At 45.3% G+C, this 15229-nt stretch overlaps 2 protein-coding genes and 1 pseudogene across 2 annotated transcripts; 2 read left to right on the forward strand and 1 right to left on the reverse strand.

Annotated features, from left to right (window-relative positions):
• The first annotated feature begins 970 nt into the window (after positions 1-970).
• Positions 971-1303, forward strand: LOC127777170 (uncharacterized). The gene has a single exon (XM_052303711.1). The coding sequence runs from the start codon at positions 979-981 to the stop codon at positions 1267-1269; it is 291 nt and encodes a 96-aa protein (XP_052159671.1). The 5' UTR covers positions 971-978; the 3' UTR covers positions 1270-1303.
• Positions 1304-5148: 3845 nt separating this feature from the next.
• LOC127777171 (uncharacterized) lies at positions 5149-7945 on the forward strand (annotated as a pseudogene).
• Positions 7946-9561: 1616 nt separating this feature from the next.
• Positions 9562-13210, reverse strand: LOC127777169 (GDSL esterase/lipase At5g45920-like). Its single transcript, XM_052303710.1, has 4 exons — positions 12816-13210; positions 12547-12711; positions 11442-12208; positions 9562-9949 (listed from the first exon to the last, which is right to left on the reverse strand). The coding sequence occupies exons 1-3, from the start codon at positions 13208-13210 to the stop codon at positions 12049-12051; spliced, it is 720 nt and encodes a 239-aa protein (XP_052159670.1). The 3' UTR covers positions 9562-9949; positions 11442-12048.
• Between the last annotated feature and the right edge of the window lie 2019 nt (positions 13211-15229).

Here is a 15229-nt window from a genome sequence, read left to right on the forward strand (position 1 = left end):
ATATAGTGACCATTTCATAACGATAAATGGCAGTTGCTTTGGCTAACGGCCTGGTGTGTTTTTTTTTCCTTTTTTGTCCAAACAAAACTAAACAACCGCCAGTGCCCACTAAAACGTGCAACATGCTCATAAAATTTCCCCCTAAAAATCTTACTATATATCAAGAAGGGACCATGCATGCATCCATGTCTTAAGTTATTGTGATCACTATGCAACAGAAATGATAATGGCATTAATCGATCATATCTCAGCATGCATAGCATTGGATTTTGTATTGGATCACAGTTTTGCACTGCCTTGTTAAGGCAGAATTAAAAATGAAAAGTTGAGCCGTTTTTGTGTGTGAGGTCATATGCATGCATCGTCGACATGAATGGCATTTTTCTTCAGTGCGCCACAGAGGTATATCACGGAAAACTCTATTTATCCTTAAGGGGATATCCCCTCGTTTTTACATGTCACTTAAAGAGTCATAAAAAAAATTGAAAAAATTTCACAAACATGCATATTCAAATTCAACTTATACAAGCAGAAACAAAAACAAAAAATTTGACTATGAATAGAAAACGTAATTCACAGTCAAATTTATTATTTTTGTTTCGAATCGTATAAGTCGAATTTTAACTTACATGTTTGCGAAAAGATATATCATATATTAATCTATATCTTGACAAATTTTTTAAATTTTTTTAATAACTATTTAAACATTATGCACAAAACGAGGGGATGTCTCCTCTAGAGACAAAAATCCATTTCCGGTATATCACCACCACCCATCACTCTCTACACCTGTCGCTAGCTCGATAGTGCTCACGGTAACGGCCGCAAACTGCCTCTCGAATCTCGATCAGCTTAGCTTAGCTATAAATTCAGCATCATGCATGCCATTGCAACCTGCGCCTGAGAACACAGCTAACTCACTCTCAAGCTAAGCTAAGCTAGGAGATTAGACGAAGAAGAAGACCTCTAGCTTTTTCCATGGCCTACTCCTCATCCAGCACATTGAGGTCGCCGCTGGTGCGCGCCGCCGTCTTGCTGATGCTGCTGCTCGTCGTCATGTCCGCCGCCGTCTCGCGCGGCGAGCCTGATCATGATCATGTGCAGCTCCAGCTGGCCGTGATCACCGGGCGGAGAATGCTCGTCGTCGCCGAGAGCAACACTGCCACTATGATCAGCTCGCAGACGGCGGCGGCGGTGGCAGCGGCGGCGATGCCGTACTCCGAGTCGAAGAGGTCGAGCCCCGGGGGACCCGATCCTCAGCACCATTGATTGATCCTCTGGGAATTTTGCATGAGGCTGTCCAACTCCCTACGTGGAATCAATCAATTAGTAACTACTAATTAATTCACGGTGTTGTTGTGCGCAGCTAATTAAGGTGGTGTTTGGGAGGGGAGGGACTTATTTTAGTCCCTCTCACAAAAACATAAGTCTCTCCCCTAGAGACTTATGCTTTTGTTTAGTCCCTCCCACCCAAACACCATCTAAGCTAATCGATCGAGCTGTATGGTGTGGTGAGCTATTGTATAAGTTGTAATTGAGCCAAGTTCAGTTCTCATCGAGCTGCGAGCCTACGATGTGGACTATCGGTATGGTTGTGGTAGTAATAAAGTTTGCAAAGATGACCGTGGTTATATTATAACCGAATTATCCTTAAATACCTTTTTTTAACGAACCAGCACAGGAGTAAATGTTACATTTACAAGAAATAAAGAACTGTAAAAAATGGCAAAGCCTAAGGAATTAAAAGCGCAAGGTGTTTTGCTCCTGCTGAGACCCAAGTTTTGGCTTTCTCCTTGATTTGGGGCCTTCCACTCATGCCATAGCCATCTTACCCTCAGCGCTCGTGCAAACTTTTCTAGGTTGAACACCCCTAGCCCTTCATAAGCTGTTGGCATACAAGTTCTTGCCCAGTTGGCCTTGCATTTTTCACCTGTGATGTTATCGGCCCCTGCACAAAGGAACCGTTTCCTCTGTTTGTCAAGCACCTCAAGGGATTCCTTCGTAACTTTTAGAGTTGTCCAGAGTAGACAGGTTGCTGACGTGAGGATTGACTTGACTAGTGTTATTCCCCTCCCCCCCTATCCCTATGTTTCTTCCTCGCCAGCCTACTAGGTGTCTTGCGGATTTGTCAAAAAGTGGCTAGAGGTCTGCCTTGTGTAGCCTTGTCATGGCTAGGGGGAGCCCTAGGTATTTCATTGGGAAGCTTGCTCTGGTCGTCGGCGTGCTTTCCAACAAGTCGTCGAGGTCTATGCCGGCACATCTAATTGGCTTCACCTGAGATTTTTGTATGTTGGTGCATAGCCCTGTTGCTTGTCCGAAGCATTCACAGAGGCCAGGGAATGCATCTACATCGTCCTTCTTTGGGTTGATGAAGACCGTTGCGTCGTTGGTGTACATTGAGATTCAGAGGCATGGTGACCGACCTTGGCCCTAAGCTTGCTGAGCAAATTGAGGTATGTGGCTTCGGGCAGAAGGCATGTAGTGGGCTAATTGCTAGAATAAAGAGGAGCGGGGATAATGGGTCTCCTTGCCGTAGTCCACACCCATGACATGTTTTACTTCCTGGGACCCCATTGAGGAGTATCTTGGAGCAAGAGGTTGAGAGGAGGGCTGCAACCCAATCCCTCCATTTCTGTGGGAAGCTCCACTGTTGTAGAAGAGCCAACAGATAAGCCTAACACACAGAGTCGAATGCCTTGGAAATGTCTAGCTTAAAGAATAGAGTTGGGCTCTTGTTGCGATGGCATCTATGCTCCTGCCACGGTTGAAAGCGCTTTGGTTGACCGAGATTAGGGATTGCATGACCAGGTGAAGTCACAGGGCTAGCACCTTGAAGAGAATTTTCACAATGCTGTGTATGAGGCTTATTGGCCTATTGTCGGTGCTACTCTCCACGCTTTCCTTTTTTGGTAATAGAACAGTATTAGCCGAGTTGAGAAGGTTTAGATCATTGCATCTCTGATCGTGGATGGAGTTGAAGCTTTACTATGCCCCAACAGGTTTTGAAGAAATTGACTGTGAAGCCGTCGGGTCCAGGAGCTTTGTCTATTGCATTGCATTTATGGCTTTCCAAATCTCCTCTTCAGTGAATGGTTCAGATTGGACAACAAGGTCCATCGAGGGCTGAATCTCTTGGGCTTCCCAATTCAACTCCGTTGTCTTGGACTAGGTCTTCCAATTATCCCCTAGAAGAGATCAAAAATCATTTCGCTCTTTTTCCTCGTGCGTCACGGCCCATCCGCCTTGTGTGAAAACAATGGATGTGGTTCTTTCATCTCCTCGCGTTAACCTTTAAGTGAAAAAACCTGGTATTGGTGCCCTCTTCTTTGATGTTGGTGATTCTTGAGGCATGTCTTTTCCTTGCTCTTTCGATTACTGCCAGCCCTAGCAGCCTATGTTTTAGGGCGGTTCTTAGGCTCAGCTCGGCGGAGGTAAGTTGCCTTTGCTTTTGCACCATCTCTAGACGTTGGATGGCATCTAAGGCCATGTGCTATTTGCATGGGTGTTTTTTGCTCCAACTGCAGCTAATGGCATACGGAAATTCCGGTGCCCGTGAAGAACCAAATGAAAAAAGAGGTAGCCATGACAAGTTGTTAGCATGCCGTTTTAAAGCTAGGGAATACCGCAAGGATCACGTAGAAGTGCTCACCGTGTCAATCGGATCTAAATTCAAATTTCTACAAAATTTTTAAGTTTATGGAGATTATTTTATAAAGGAAAAATACTTTATTACCTGAGCGGACATAGAGAAGTACCGCCCGAGTAAATTATTTGACCACACGTGTTGTGCCATTTTTACGATGTTTGCATTGGCACCCAGTTAATGTAGGCGGTCTTCACGACAATCTGCCCATATTAACTATTTACATGGGATAAAGAAAATGTTCACTTTTATGTTCCATGTCGTCGAATTTCAAAATCACCCATAAATCAAAATATCGGATATAACACATCCATAACCTTATAAAATCAGATCACATTAGGTCTCAGTGTTGAGTATAGTTTTGGATGACGTGACATAAAAAAATAAAACTCACATAGAACCTACTCCTCGGGCTCTTGATCAGAGAGCCTTAGAAATTTGTGGTGGTCCAGCGAACCCGTCGTCATGGGTGTCAGCCTCCGCCTCCTCCTCGCCGAGCGTCGCTACCTGCCGCTATGTAGCTCGGACGCGAACACCGACCGATGACGCTAATGATGGTCCTTGTGGAAGGCATGAGCTTGAGGAGGAAGCATTGTTGGTTCTCCTCCTCTTCCGTTCCTGCAACCCGATGCCCAAGTAAAGGTATAAGTTCACCTGCCGTCACTCAACTTTACACTGAGTTTGTTTGACATCCATTATCCTCAATACCAGAAATCTTCACTCCTAAACTATACAAAACCATCCAATTTGGATCCTATAGCAGTATATACATCTGATTTTGTTGACGTAACAATTTGACCCGATCCACTCGTGCTGACTAGACACTGATGTGGCAAAAAATGAAAGTGGGCCCCACATGTTATCCTTAGTCTCCACCTTATCTCTTCCTCAGTTCCACTGCTCTCTCTCCCTCGGATTGGGATTGGGTGACATAAGGTAGGCATGTCACAATGTGACATAGCGTGAATCTCGGCCCTCCAAAACAAATCCAACGGCTGAGATCCGTCCACGTCATCATGAGTTAAAATTTTACTCGCAGATTTATTTAGGAGTAAACATTTTACTAGGAGTAAATTTTCAGGTATTGGGAGTAAAATTTTAACTCATGATTACGTGGACGAATCTTAGCCATTGGATTTACTTTCTAGGGCTGAGATTCACCCTATGTCACCTTTGTGAGGCTGGGGCCGTTGCAGCTGGGGGTGGCTCCGCCCCACCAAGAGGCTATCCGACGCGGCTCCGCCCGCCCGCCCGCCAAGCCGTGTCGGCCGCGGAGGAGGCCCAGGAGCCACTCCCTCCACCTTCGCCAAGCTCGTGCGACGAGTGGTGGTGGAGGCACGTCGGCTCCGAGCCGAGCCGAGTCTCAGAAACAGGCCTTTCTGAGATGTAGCCCAATGAGAAAGAGCTCAGCTTGTATGGGCTTGGGCTGGGCTGGGCTGGGCTGGGCCCACTAAAAGCCTCTGCTTTCCCGTCCGTGAAAGGAAGGAAAACCTAGCCGCCTCGCAATGCATCTCAGAGTCAGAGTCCGTGTTGGAAGCGATTTGCTCCTGTACTGTACATACACACACTCGATGCTGCTATGCTTCTTCCCAATCGCAATCCCAATCCGTAGAGCAGCCGGGGCCAACAAGCTACGGAGGAAAGGTTAGGCATTCAAATTATTTTTGGTCCCGTCCCGCTTCGCGATTCTTGTTGATTTGTGGCTGAAATCCCCCCAAGAATCAATGTCGGGAGTAGGTTTTAGTAAAATTGACGGGAATTCGCAGCAGGAGGAGGAGGAGAAAGAGGCTGACGATTTGGACCGGGATTTGGGGATGATGAGGGAGGAATTGGAGCGTGAGGTGCTCAACACTTGGCTCTGGGGCAAGGACATGGACTCTATTCTGAATGAAGAATCTGAATGGCAAGGGACACTTCCAGGCTGGGCCTGCCCTCGAGAAGATAATTACCAGTCCGAAAGTGAATTCTCGGTTGATCCAGATGAATGCGATTCTTTGACGGATACTGGTATGAATTCCGCTACGAGGATGGAAATCCTTACTACGCTGCTGAGAGGGAGGAGAGATGGGAGAATCAGGTTATGGAGCAAATGAAGTTCACAGTATCAATTGCAAAGCAACGACAAAATGATTTCTTTTGTCCTATTTTTGAGGGGTCTCTACATGTTGAAGGGCCATGTCATTTGGATCCAGATATCCTGTCGACGGAGCATCTATGTAAGTCTTAACATGCTACATCTTCTAGTAAATAATTGGAGTATTTATTAATCTTATATAAGCAAGGTATTGTATAAATCACAAATGATCATATATAGTTTTTTTTTCCTTCAATTTTTAGATCCTATTTAGGAGAGCTTCATATCCAGTTCTCTCAAATAATCTAGATGCTTGCTGGAGATTCTAAGACTTAGTAGTAGCTACCAAAAGCTAGGCAGCCCCTGTTTATCCATATTCTTACCTAGCTACCCAGGATCTCTCAATCTCACCAAACATGGCCTTTGTCCATTTAGTTATTATTATTTCTAGTGAACAACTTAATTTTTACGTTTGAACTATATCTTTACATATAACATGTGGAAGTATAGTTTACAAATATTGATTACAGATTTTGTATAATGTTTAGAATGCAGGATACAGGTTAATGACTCACGGTGTTTGTGTCTGTAATACTAGTTTATTGAAATCCTGTTGCAGTGCCCCAGCTTCCAAAGTGGAAAAATCGTTGGGTAAATGGATACAACCACAGGAATGAACCTTGTCGGCGTGCAATCCAGGTGTATGATTTGAATGTATCGTCCCCCCATGATGAACCAATGGAGATCTACGGTATATTTGCATTTAGAGATGTACGAAACAACCAACAACGTAATCATGTCTTTCAATACTCGAGGGACAATGGCTTCGGCCGGTGAGAGATTTCATGACTAAATTTGTTTTGTTTATACTTTTTGTCTTAAAAGGGTCCCCTCCTTTTCTGTAGTTGTGCTCTTTAAACTTTGACATATAAATATATCTCCTTTTTGAAATAACTGACATTGGGAATTATTGATTTTTTAACTTTGTCCACTTGTCGCAAAAAGAAAAAAAAAGTACACCATATTTTCGTAGTGTATGGCATCTTAAATATATACAAACGTGAAGCTCTCATTCATCAAACTCTAATCATTTAAGAGTAATTTGCGGTCAGAGTCAAAATAGTAATAGACACCAACAGTTATATTCATAAATGGAGGGATTAGTGGTTAAAACACCAATATATTATCTCTGGGACAAGTGTTTTATGTACCAGATGATTAGGCACTAGAATTAATACTTCATTTTATTCTTGTAACATTTGATGCACGTATGTCTAATAACTTTGATGTTTCTTTCACAAATTACTGCACAGGGCTCTAATAAGATACGGCCTCTAATTTGGCCACCTAGAGGCATATATGCAGTTGGGCCTATGTTGATCGAATACTACCTTGTCATTAAGGGTCAAGAAAGGAAAGACGATAAAGTGTTGATAGACGGGCATTCTATGTATGCCCCATCGTTCTATTCAGAACTTCATAGATACCGTTGGCACATCGACACTGGTCATTGTGGCACTGTTGCTCTGGAGATGGTTGCCCTTGATAAGGCAGTACTGGGCACATTGGAGCTTGAGGTACTCGATCTCGGAGAGAACTGTTTTGATTCACTTACAGTTGTTGCAGGTTACTGCGTACAGTGGGGACAATTCATGATATTTGACAGCAAGTTGAGCGTTGGCAAGTTGCCCCCGGTCACATTATGCGTGGACGGTGATGGAATTCTGTTGCTTCGCTTCTTCACGTATAACAGCCCTTCAAATGATAAGAGCTTTAGTCATGGTGGTGGTGTTAATGATCTCCTTGAGCATGTCACTGAGGATGTGTTGTTTGGGAGTATGTCGTTTGTACCACAGAACGAGGGGGAAGAGTTCTACTGCAAGTGGAGGCTGTTCTAGTTGTATGGACGGCCTTGAGATTTCGGCCACTGCCAAGTGGTCGCCATTATTTGAACAATCAGATTAGCTATGCTTCCCCTTTCAAAAAGGAAGAAGATTAGCTATGCTTCGTATTATACACAAATGGTTTGATCATCTCTGTATTTAGTAATGAAGGCCTAAAAGGACAAGAATGACCAAGTTTGTAACAGACGATAATAGTGTATCTCTCCGCAATATGTATATTAATGTGGTGTTTTCTTTGTTTTCTCATATTTAAAAAAATTAACGGCGTCAAATATTTAGAAACGGAGAGAGTATATAGTAAATTATGAGAAAAGTACGAATTACCCCCTGAAACTATTGGGTGAGTACGAATAACACCCCTAAACTCAAAACCAGACATCTCTCACCTCGAATTTTCAAAACCTGACAAGAAACCTCCCCCCACCCCTCCCCCCTCCCCACCCCTAGAATCTCCTACGCCTGTGGTTATGTCGATCGATGACAAGCTGACGGCCATCCTTAAGAAGTTAGAGATGCTGGATGTCTTGGAGGCAAAGATGGACAACATGCTTCTTCGGCAAGGGACGCTCCGACCTTCGATTGGGCGCTAGGAGGACAGCATGACGTCGTTTGGCGATGGCTTGACTAGCGACTTCATGGCACCGGCAACAAGTTCTACTCAGGTTGTGGACACGATGATAACATCTCAGACCACTGCACCTTCAACTCAGCCGTTCCCGCTGGCAGCCTTCGCGATGGAGCAAGAGGTGGCAGTGCAGCAGAAGATGGTGCTGAGTATAATGATGACAAGGCCGGCTGTGGCACCATCGCCTCGGGCGAAGATGGCGGCTGACCTCTGGAAGAAGCAGGAGACACAACAAATCTGACGAAGGTCATCGTCACACGGCATCAGCAAGCACTACCGTGTCCGCGTCACTTCAGGTTGTCCAGGCAGGTGGATTCGTGTCGCCAACGGCCAGGTCCAGGAAGCCCTCAACCTCGACGTTGGACTTGGCAACGACGTCGTCGTCGGCGACGGCGATGCAGGGTGATGCCACGAGCAGGGCCGTTTCTTAGGGCTCACAACCTCTAGCACCAACGACTGCGGTGATTGCGGCGCAACGGCTGACACAACCTTTGCGGAACGCTACTTGGGCGCGATTTCCAGGTGAGATGGCTTTGTGTCCTCATGCATCGGCACGATTTTCAGAGGCGGATGGATTGAAGCAATGTGCAGCGGCTGCATGGCTTGAGTCATGTTAGGCCTTGTTTAGGGAGTTGTCTCAGCCAACAAAGATCGTGTTGCAGCTGGAGGATGAGCTGCTCAAAGGAGGGTGTAGTGTCATGGGCATTGGGCTAGAAGGCAGAGGCCCATAAGCAGCCTGGATCAATTAGGCAAGCACTTTGCAGTCATAAGTCATCTCCTCATGCAACTCTACCATCTCTGAAAGTACCTCTCCTTTTTTAGCTCTTGATTTTGGCTCGGGGTTCATAGAAACCTAATCATGAAGTCAGTGGAAAAAAATGCTCAAAAATTAATTTATCACATTGTGGAATGTACTAAGATTTGTAGTCAACTTCGTCGGTACTAAAATCACAATCTATTGAGAAGACTTTGGAAAAAAAATTATTTGTGATATCTATGGATGGTTTTGTCTATTTAGTTTCACGATTACGGCCAATACAATAAAATTTGAACCACAATTATGATTTGAAATATTTACATACATGGTTGTGCTTCCTTACGAGTGTTTTATTCAACCATTTTTGCTCTTTGTGTTACTAATATATGAAGACTATAAAATTATGGCATATTTCTTGTTTGTGCTATATTAAAATTTCTCAATGATTATTTCCCATCATTTCAATTGGTGTAATTTAAAATTAATGTATTTTTTTTTTTTGCCCGTTGCAACGCATGGGCACCCAACTAGTATTATTAAAAAACGAATCTTTGAATGTTCAATATAAAATCAAGATTTATTTAGTAGTAGTATGAAATAAGCGAATGCTTCTAAAATGAACTAAAGATGAGTAGAATATTATGCGACTGTGAGGAAGAAACTTACATTATACTGATATTATACTGATAGATTGTGGCGTTCTCGACGCCAACATGGAAGTGGTTGGTGGTGACAACCACTTCCGTTCCAGTTGAACCAAACCCTGGCCGCTCTGGAAGTCGAAGGTCTTCCTCCCCTTTGTACGCTATCATCGGGGTGAGCGCCCTCTCCCGGCCCTCCATCGCTGCTGCGGATGTCGACGGCAGCGCAACCACGGCGTCGCCCCAGCCTCGGCCGCCACCTCCACCTTCCGCCGCGTCCATGGCGGCTGAAAACAAGGGCGAATCTAGAAAAAAAATTAACATGTTTCATGTATAAATTGGCTACGCATTTACACATACATAAAATTAAAAATAGGCAAGCAATTTTGTCCCTACAAAACAATTCTCCAATAGATAATGCGATGCTCACGTGGATAATCTTCAATTGGTTTGCGAATCCCTGGGTCACCAATTATATCCAAATGACTAACTTCTGCTCTAGCCTCTTTGGCTGACTTGCAATCTCATTATTTGTGTTTCTTAAACTAGAATAATACTAGTAACATGCACGTGCTAATGCAACAACACAATATCGTAATGCGTGTAAATCAAACAATTAAAAGAAAAGGATATATATGTTGGCAATACAAATGTTGAAATATCTTGAAAACCAAATATCCAAGCAAAGATATATATTATTATTATATATTTCTGAAATGGACTCATTATTTATCATAGAATCAGTTGAGCGTACTGAATTACAATTATGATGGTAACATGCTTAGCTACCATGAGCAACATGCTTAGGTGAATCACTACCTGATAACAAGATGCCTTCTGAAAGGTAGCAATCTTTTGAACAAAGCCAAATATAGAAAACATGTTCATCAGAGTTCAGATCAATGCTAAGACTTTTGAGAATTTAATAAGAACATCGAAAATGAACTTATCATATATCTAAGGGGCGGGCCTAGGATTTAGAGGTTGGGTATTCAAAATAGGTATGGGTAAAACAAAATTCTTTTTACCTCCAGAAGTCCAATAATTAATTGGTATAATATCACACATTACTAATTGTATAATATTATAGCATATAGAACACAAAATTGGCCATAACTTTATAAATTGGTAGAATTGATCATAAGTCCAAATTCTTTAACATATATAAGTACTAATTATTCGACATATGAAAGTGGCAACATATAAAACATGTAAAGGATGGAGAATGGTAAAATGATAAAAAAAATCTTACAGTTTAGAGGAGAACTTTTCGATGCTTGGTATTTTAAAAATGAGTGATGATGTCCTCATCCTTTACCTTGTAAAAAGAATTCTCTTCCAATGAATGTAGATTGTTGCTCATCTTGCTTCTTGTTTTTATATAGTCCATCGAAGAAAACACCCTCTCTAAATTCTCTAAATTCCTAACAGCAGCTCATATATAGCCTCATACTATCATCATATATATAAATTTAACACTCCGAAAATGAAATATTATGGTTCTAAGTTATCTAAATTCCTAATATTTACAGCTTTATACTATCAATCTGTCAATAAATATACACTTAACAGTTGACACTCTGAAAAATAAAGAAGACAGGAACTAAGGAAGTTGAATCCTTCGGTGCTAGTGAACTATTGAACTACTAAAGAACAAATCAATGAATCAAGCCGTCACCGCCAGAAAACATAACTACTATTGAACTACCTAGAACAAATCAATGCAATGAATCAAGCCCCTCACGCAATCCATGCCAGGCCGGCGAGCCGTGGTCGTTCGGCCGCCGCATCGCGTACCTGTGTGGTGGCCTAGCGGGCTGACGGCCTGCACGCCGGCGACGCGCCGACGCCTGAAGGCCCGAACCCCGACGCCGCACGGCCGCAGCCGCCGACGCGCCGCCTGCACGCCTCGGCGCCTCCTGCCGCCGACGCGGCCACGCAAGCCGCAGCCGCCAACGAGCACGCTGCAGACTGGACTGCAGTCGCCGCCGCACGCCCGACGCGCCGCCTACCCGCCTCGCAGCCGGCAGCCGCCGCCGCCCGGACGCCGCCGCCGCACCGCGCACGTCCTCAGTGGTTTGTCCGATTTGGGTTTGCTGTGCCTAGGCGGGGAGGCGAAATGAACTAGTTGCGGCCCAAGCTGAGCGTGGGCTGAGAGGAAAGGGGACGGAAGTGGGAAATTTAGACCAATAGAGAAGAAATGGTAAAACAGGGCCCAAAATGAGTAGTTTAGTATTCTTCTTTATTTTTTTTAATACATATACGAGGTATAGAGTACATATACTTATCTTTTTTTTCCAAAAATCTTAGGTTCTGAATACCCTTGAATCACTAATGGACCCACTCTCACACGCAAATAACAAAGACAAAAAAATCAGTAATGCGAATTTTTTGCGATGATGAGTCATTCGTCGAAGGACTTGACGGGGTTGTTTGGATCCATGTCGCAGAAGAGCGGCAGGTCGGCAGGGAGCGCTTCGAGGCCAAGGCTGGCGTCCTTGAGCGCGAACACCACCTCCTCGAACACCACCCTGTTCCCGCGCGGCGTCAGGTGCAGCCCGTCCCTTCAAATTTCGCGCCAAATTTCATCAGAGCGGGTATAACAGTAAACTATAAACCAATTATAATCACATATTGAGAAGAGAAAATAAAAGGCACACTACAGATTTGTAGCCATTTAAAACACGGACTCCAAAACGTAATGTATATATGATAAGTAGGATCATATATTAATAGTGTAGTGTAGTATATGTTTATAGATAATTATTATATGAATTAGTTGTTAAGTTGACTATACGTGATTTGGGGCTAATAGTTAGCTACACTACTAAACTTGCTCTCAGCAGCTCATCACAAGAACAAGGTGATGAGGTGTTTGCTTGATTTGCTTTGATTTGATTACCTCAAGAATGAGCTCTCCCAGCCGGGGAATCGCTGCATCTTGGACCAGATGTCGATGACCCTCAGCCCGCACTCCGCCGCCACCTCGACGCAGGCGCGCGCGTACGCGCCGGCCGACTCGTTCGTCCTCTCCGGCAAGCCGGCGCAATCGCCGCCGTACTGGTACCTGCACGCGCGCGGCGGCGCGCCATTGGTGATCCATTCTTGCATTGTGTTCGACGATCGAGAAAACCAATAAAATTGACGCAAGATGAGAGCGATTGTGTATACCGGACACGGGCGGCGTCGTGGACGGGCGGCGGGGTGATGAGGATGACGACGACGGAGGGCCAGGCGGCGGCGAGGAGGGCGCAGATGGCGCGGAGGTTGTCCCTGTACTCCGGGAGCGGGACGTGCTGGAGCGCGCTGGCGCGGCCGGGGAGGGAGGCGTCGTTGGCGCCGAAGCAGACGGTGACGGCGGCCGGCGGCGCCGCCGCCCCCGCCGCGCCGGCGACGACGGCGCGCGCGGCGACCATGGCCGCCCACCGCGTGTTGTAGCCGCTGTACCCGCGCAGCACGACGTCGGCGGAGCGCGAGTAGTGGTTGGCCAGGTGCGCGCCCCACCCTCCCTCCCCGAACGCCTCCTCCGTGATCGAGTCCCCGAACAGCACGATCGACGGCCTCATCTCGTAGATCGCTACACTGATCGATCAGCTCGATCGCGTGCGTATATATAGGCAGCGAATCCATGGCGGCGGCTCACGTACGTCGACGTACGTCGTCGGTTCCGGAATCTTGGACACATGCGGGCGCGCGGAGGGGTGGGAGGCATGGCGTACGTGCAGGTGAGGCGGGCATTGTGCCGCGTCGCGCGTCGGGCACGCGCTCGCGGCGCGGGGTGGGGTGGGGGCATCGGGCTCGCGTCACGAGAGAGGCCGCAAAAGTGGACCGGCCCGAGGAGAGGGCGAAGGGGGGGCCACGACTCAACTTGGGTTGGTGGGCTTGGGCGTTGGCGTGCAGTGGAGTGGAGTGGAGTGGAGTGGAGGGCGGATGCGTCCACCCGGCCGGTTTGTGGCGGTGAACCTGGACGGGACATGCGATTTGGGCAGAAGTGGGCGGGCGCTGTGACCAAGGAGGCCTACGTAGACGAGTGGAGTGGTCTGATCTGGGCCTAACAAAATGGATCTGATGGGTCATGCTATGCATCGCTTGGGATTTTTTTTTATTTTTAATTTTATTTATTAAAATATTTACAGAAATAATTTTCGATTTGAAAATTTTACAAAACTAGTCGCCCATCGCTCTCTGGGAAAAATCGCACTCCCAGAGAGCGTTTTTCCGACGTGGTAGCCGGCTGTTGGCTCTGTCATAACGGCCAGCCACCGAGGGTGCTGAAATTTTGCAAGCCGCCCTCTTGTCGCCCTCCCAGGGGGCAATTTTTGCTCTAGAGGGCCGCCTGCAAAAGAGCTAAGAGGGCTGCCTGGCATTTTTGCAGGCAGCCCCCTTACCGCCCTCTAGGAGGGCTATTTTGTACTGTACGGGAGGAGGTGACATTTTGCAGGCGGCCCCCTTTAGCTTTCTGGGTGGGCGATTTTCGTCCTCCCAGAGGGCTAAAAGGGGCCGCCTGTAAATTTCCCATCCCTCGGAGGCGAGGGCCATCGGTTGTCTGCCACGTTAGTAAAATCGCTCTCCCAGAGGGCGATGGACGACTAGTTTTGTAAAATTTTCAAATCAAAAATTATTTCTGTAAATATTTTAATAAATAAAATTAAAAATTAAAAAAATTCATCGCTTGGTGCGGTTCTTTATTTCAGTATGTATCATTCGTTCTATACTAAGTTCATTTGTACTTATCACTTGGAGTAGCTTCCTTCGCTTATCTCAAAGTTATACACTAGTGTATTTTCGGAGTAACTATTGCATAGGAATTTATGAAAGTAGGGAATGATTTATTGGGAGTAGATAAAGTGAGTAAAATTCCACCCGTCCTAGAATACGAAAGATTTTTTTAAGGGGAATAAAAAAAATTGGTCAGATGTGACACATCCTGTACTACGAGTCTGAACAGAAGAGTCTAGCTTATATTGGGACACATCCGACCAAAATCTCATATATTTTTGGACAGAGAGAAATTATATTGGGATTTGATAAAATATGAATATTCTAGTTTTTGAGATTTTGTATTTGTATATGTGAGATTAGTTAAAATGAACTTATTTTGTAATTGAGGTAAGATAGCATGGAATGGGCTGGGCTGATCTGGACAAATGCTGCCTTTGACCATTATCCTGGACGTCACTGTAGTGTAAACATAATCATTTTTTTTCAAATAAGCTGTAAACATAATCGTACACTTTAAACTGCATGTCTATCATGTTTTTGCGACACGAGGACGGATGGCTGATAATTAATACTGGAACGCGAGATACGATTAGACAAAAAATTTGCCAAACACAATGGCACCAGTACAGATGCGTATAACCCGATTGTTGATGTGAACCTGGACCTGTGTAGAGTACAACAGCAAACGGCCGACGAGGCCTACGTCGACAGTGGAGCGGTCTGGGCCTAACAAGACGATTCTGCTTTTGGAATGGGTTGGGCTGAGCTGGGCGTGCAACCATTTGACCCCTATCTTGGTTGTGGCGGTTGGTACCGTCAATACTTCATTCTTCGTTTTCCTTGAGCATATATTTTCTAAACTG

The sequence above is a fragment of the Oryza glaberrima genome, chromosome 6, assembly GCF_000147395.1.
Source record: "Oryza glaberrima chromosome 6, OglaRS2, whole genome shotgun sequence".
Lineage (NCBI taxonomy): Eukaryota > Viridiplantae > Streptophyta > Magnoliopsida > Poales > Poaceae > Oryza > Oryza glaberrima.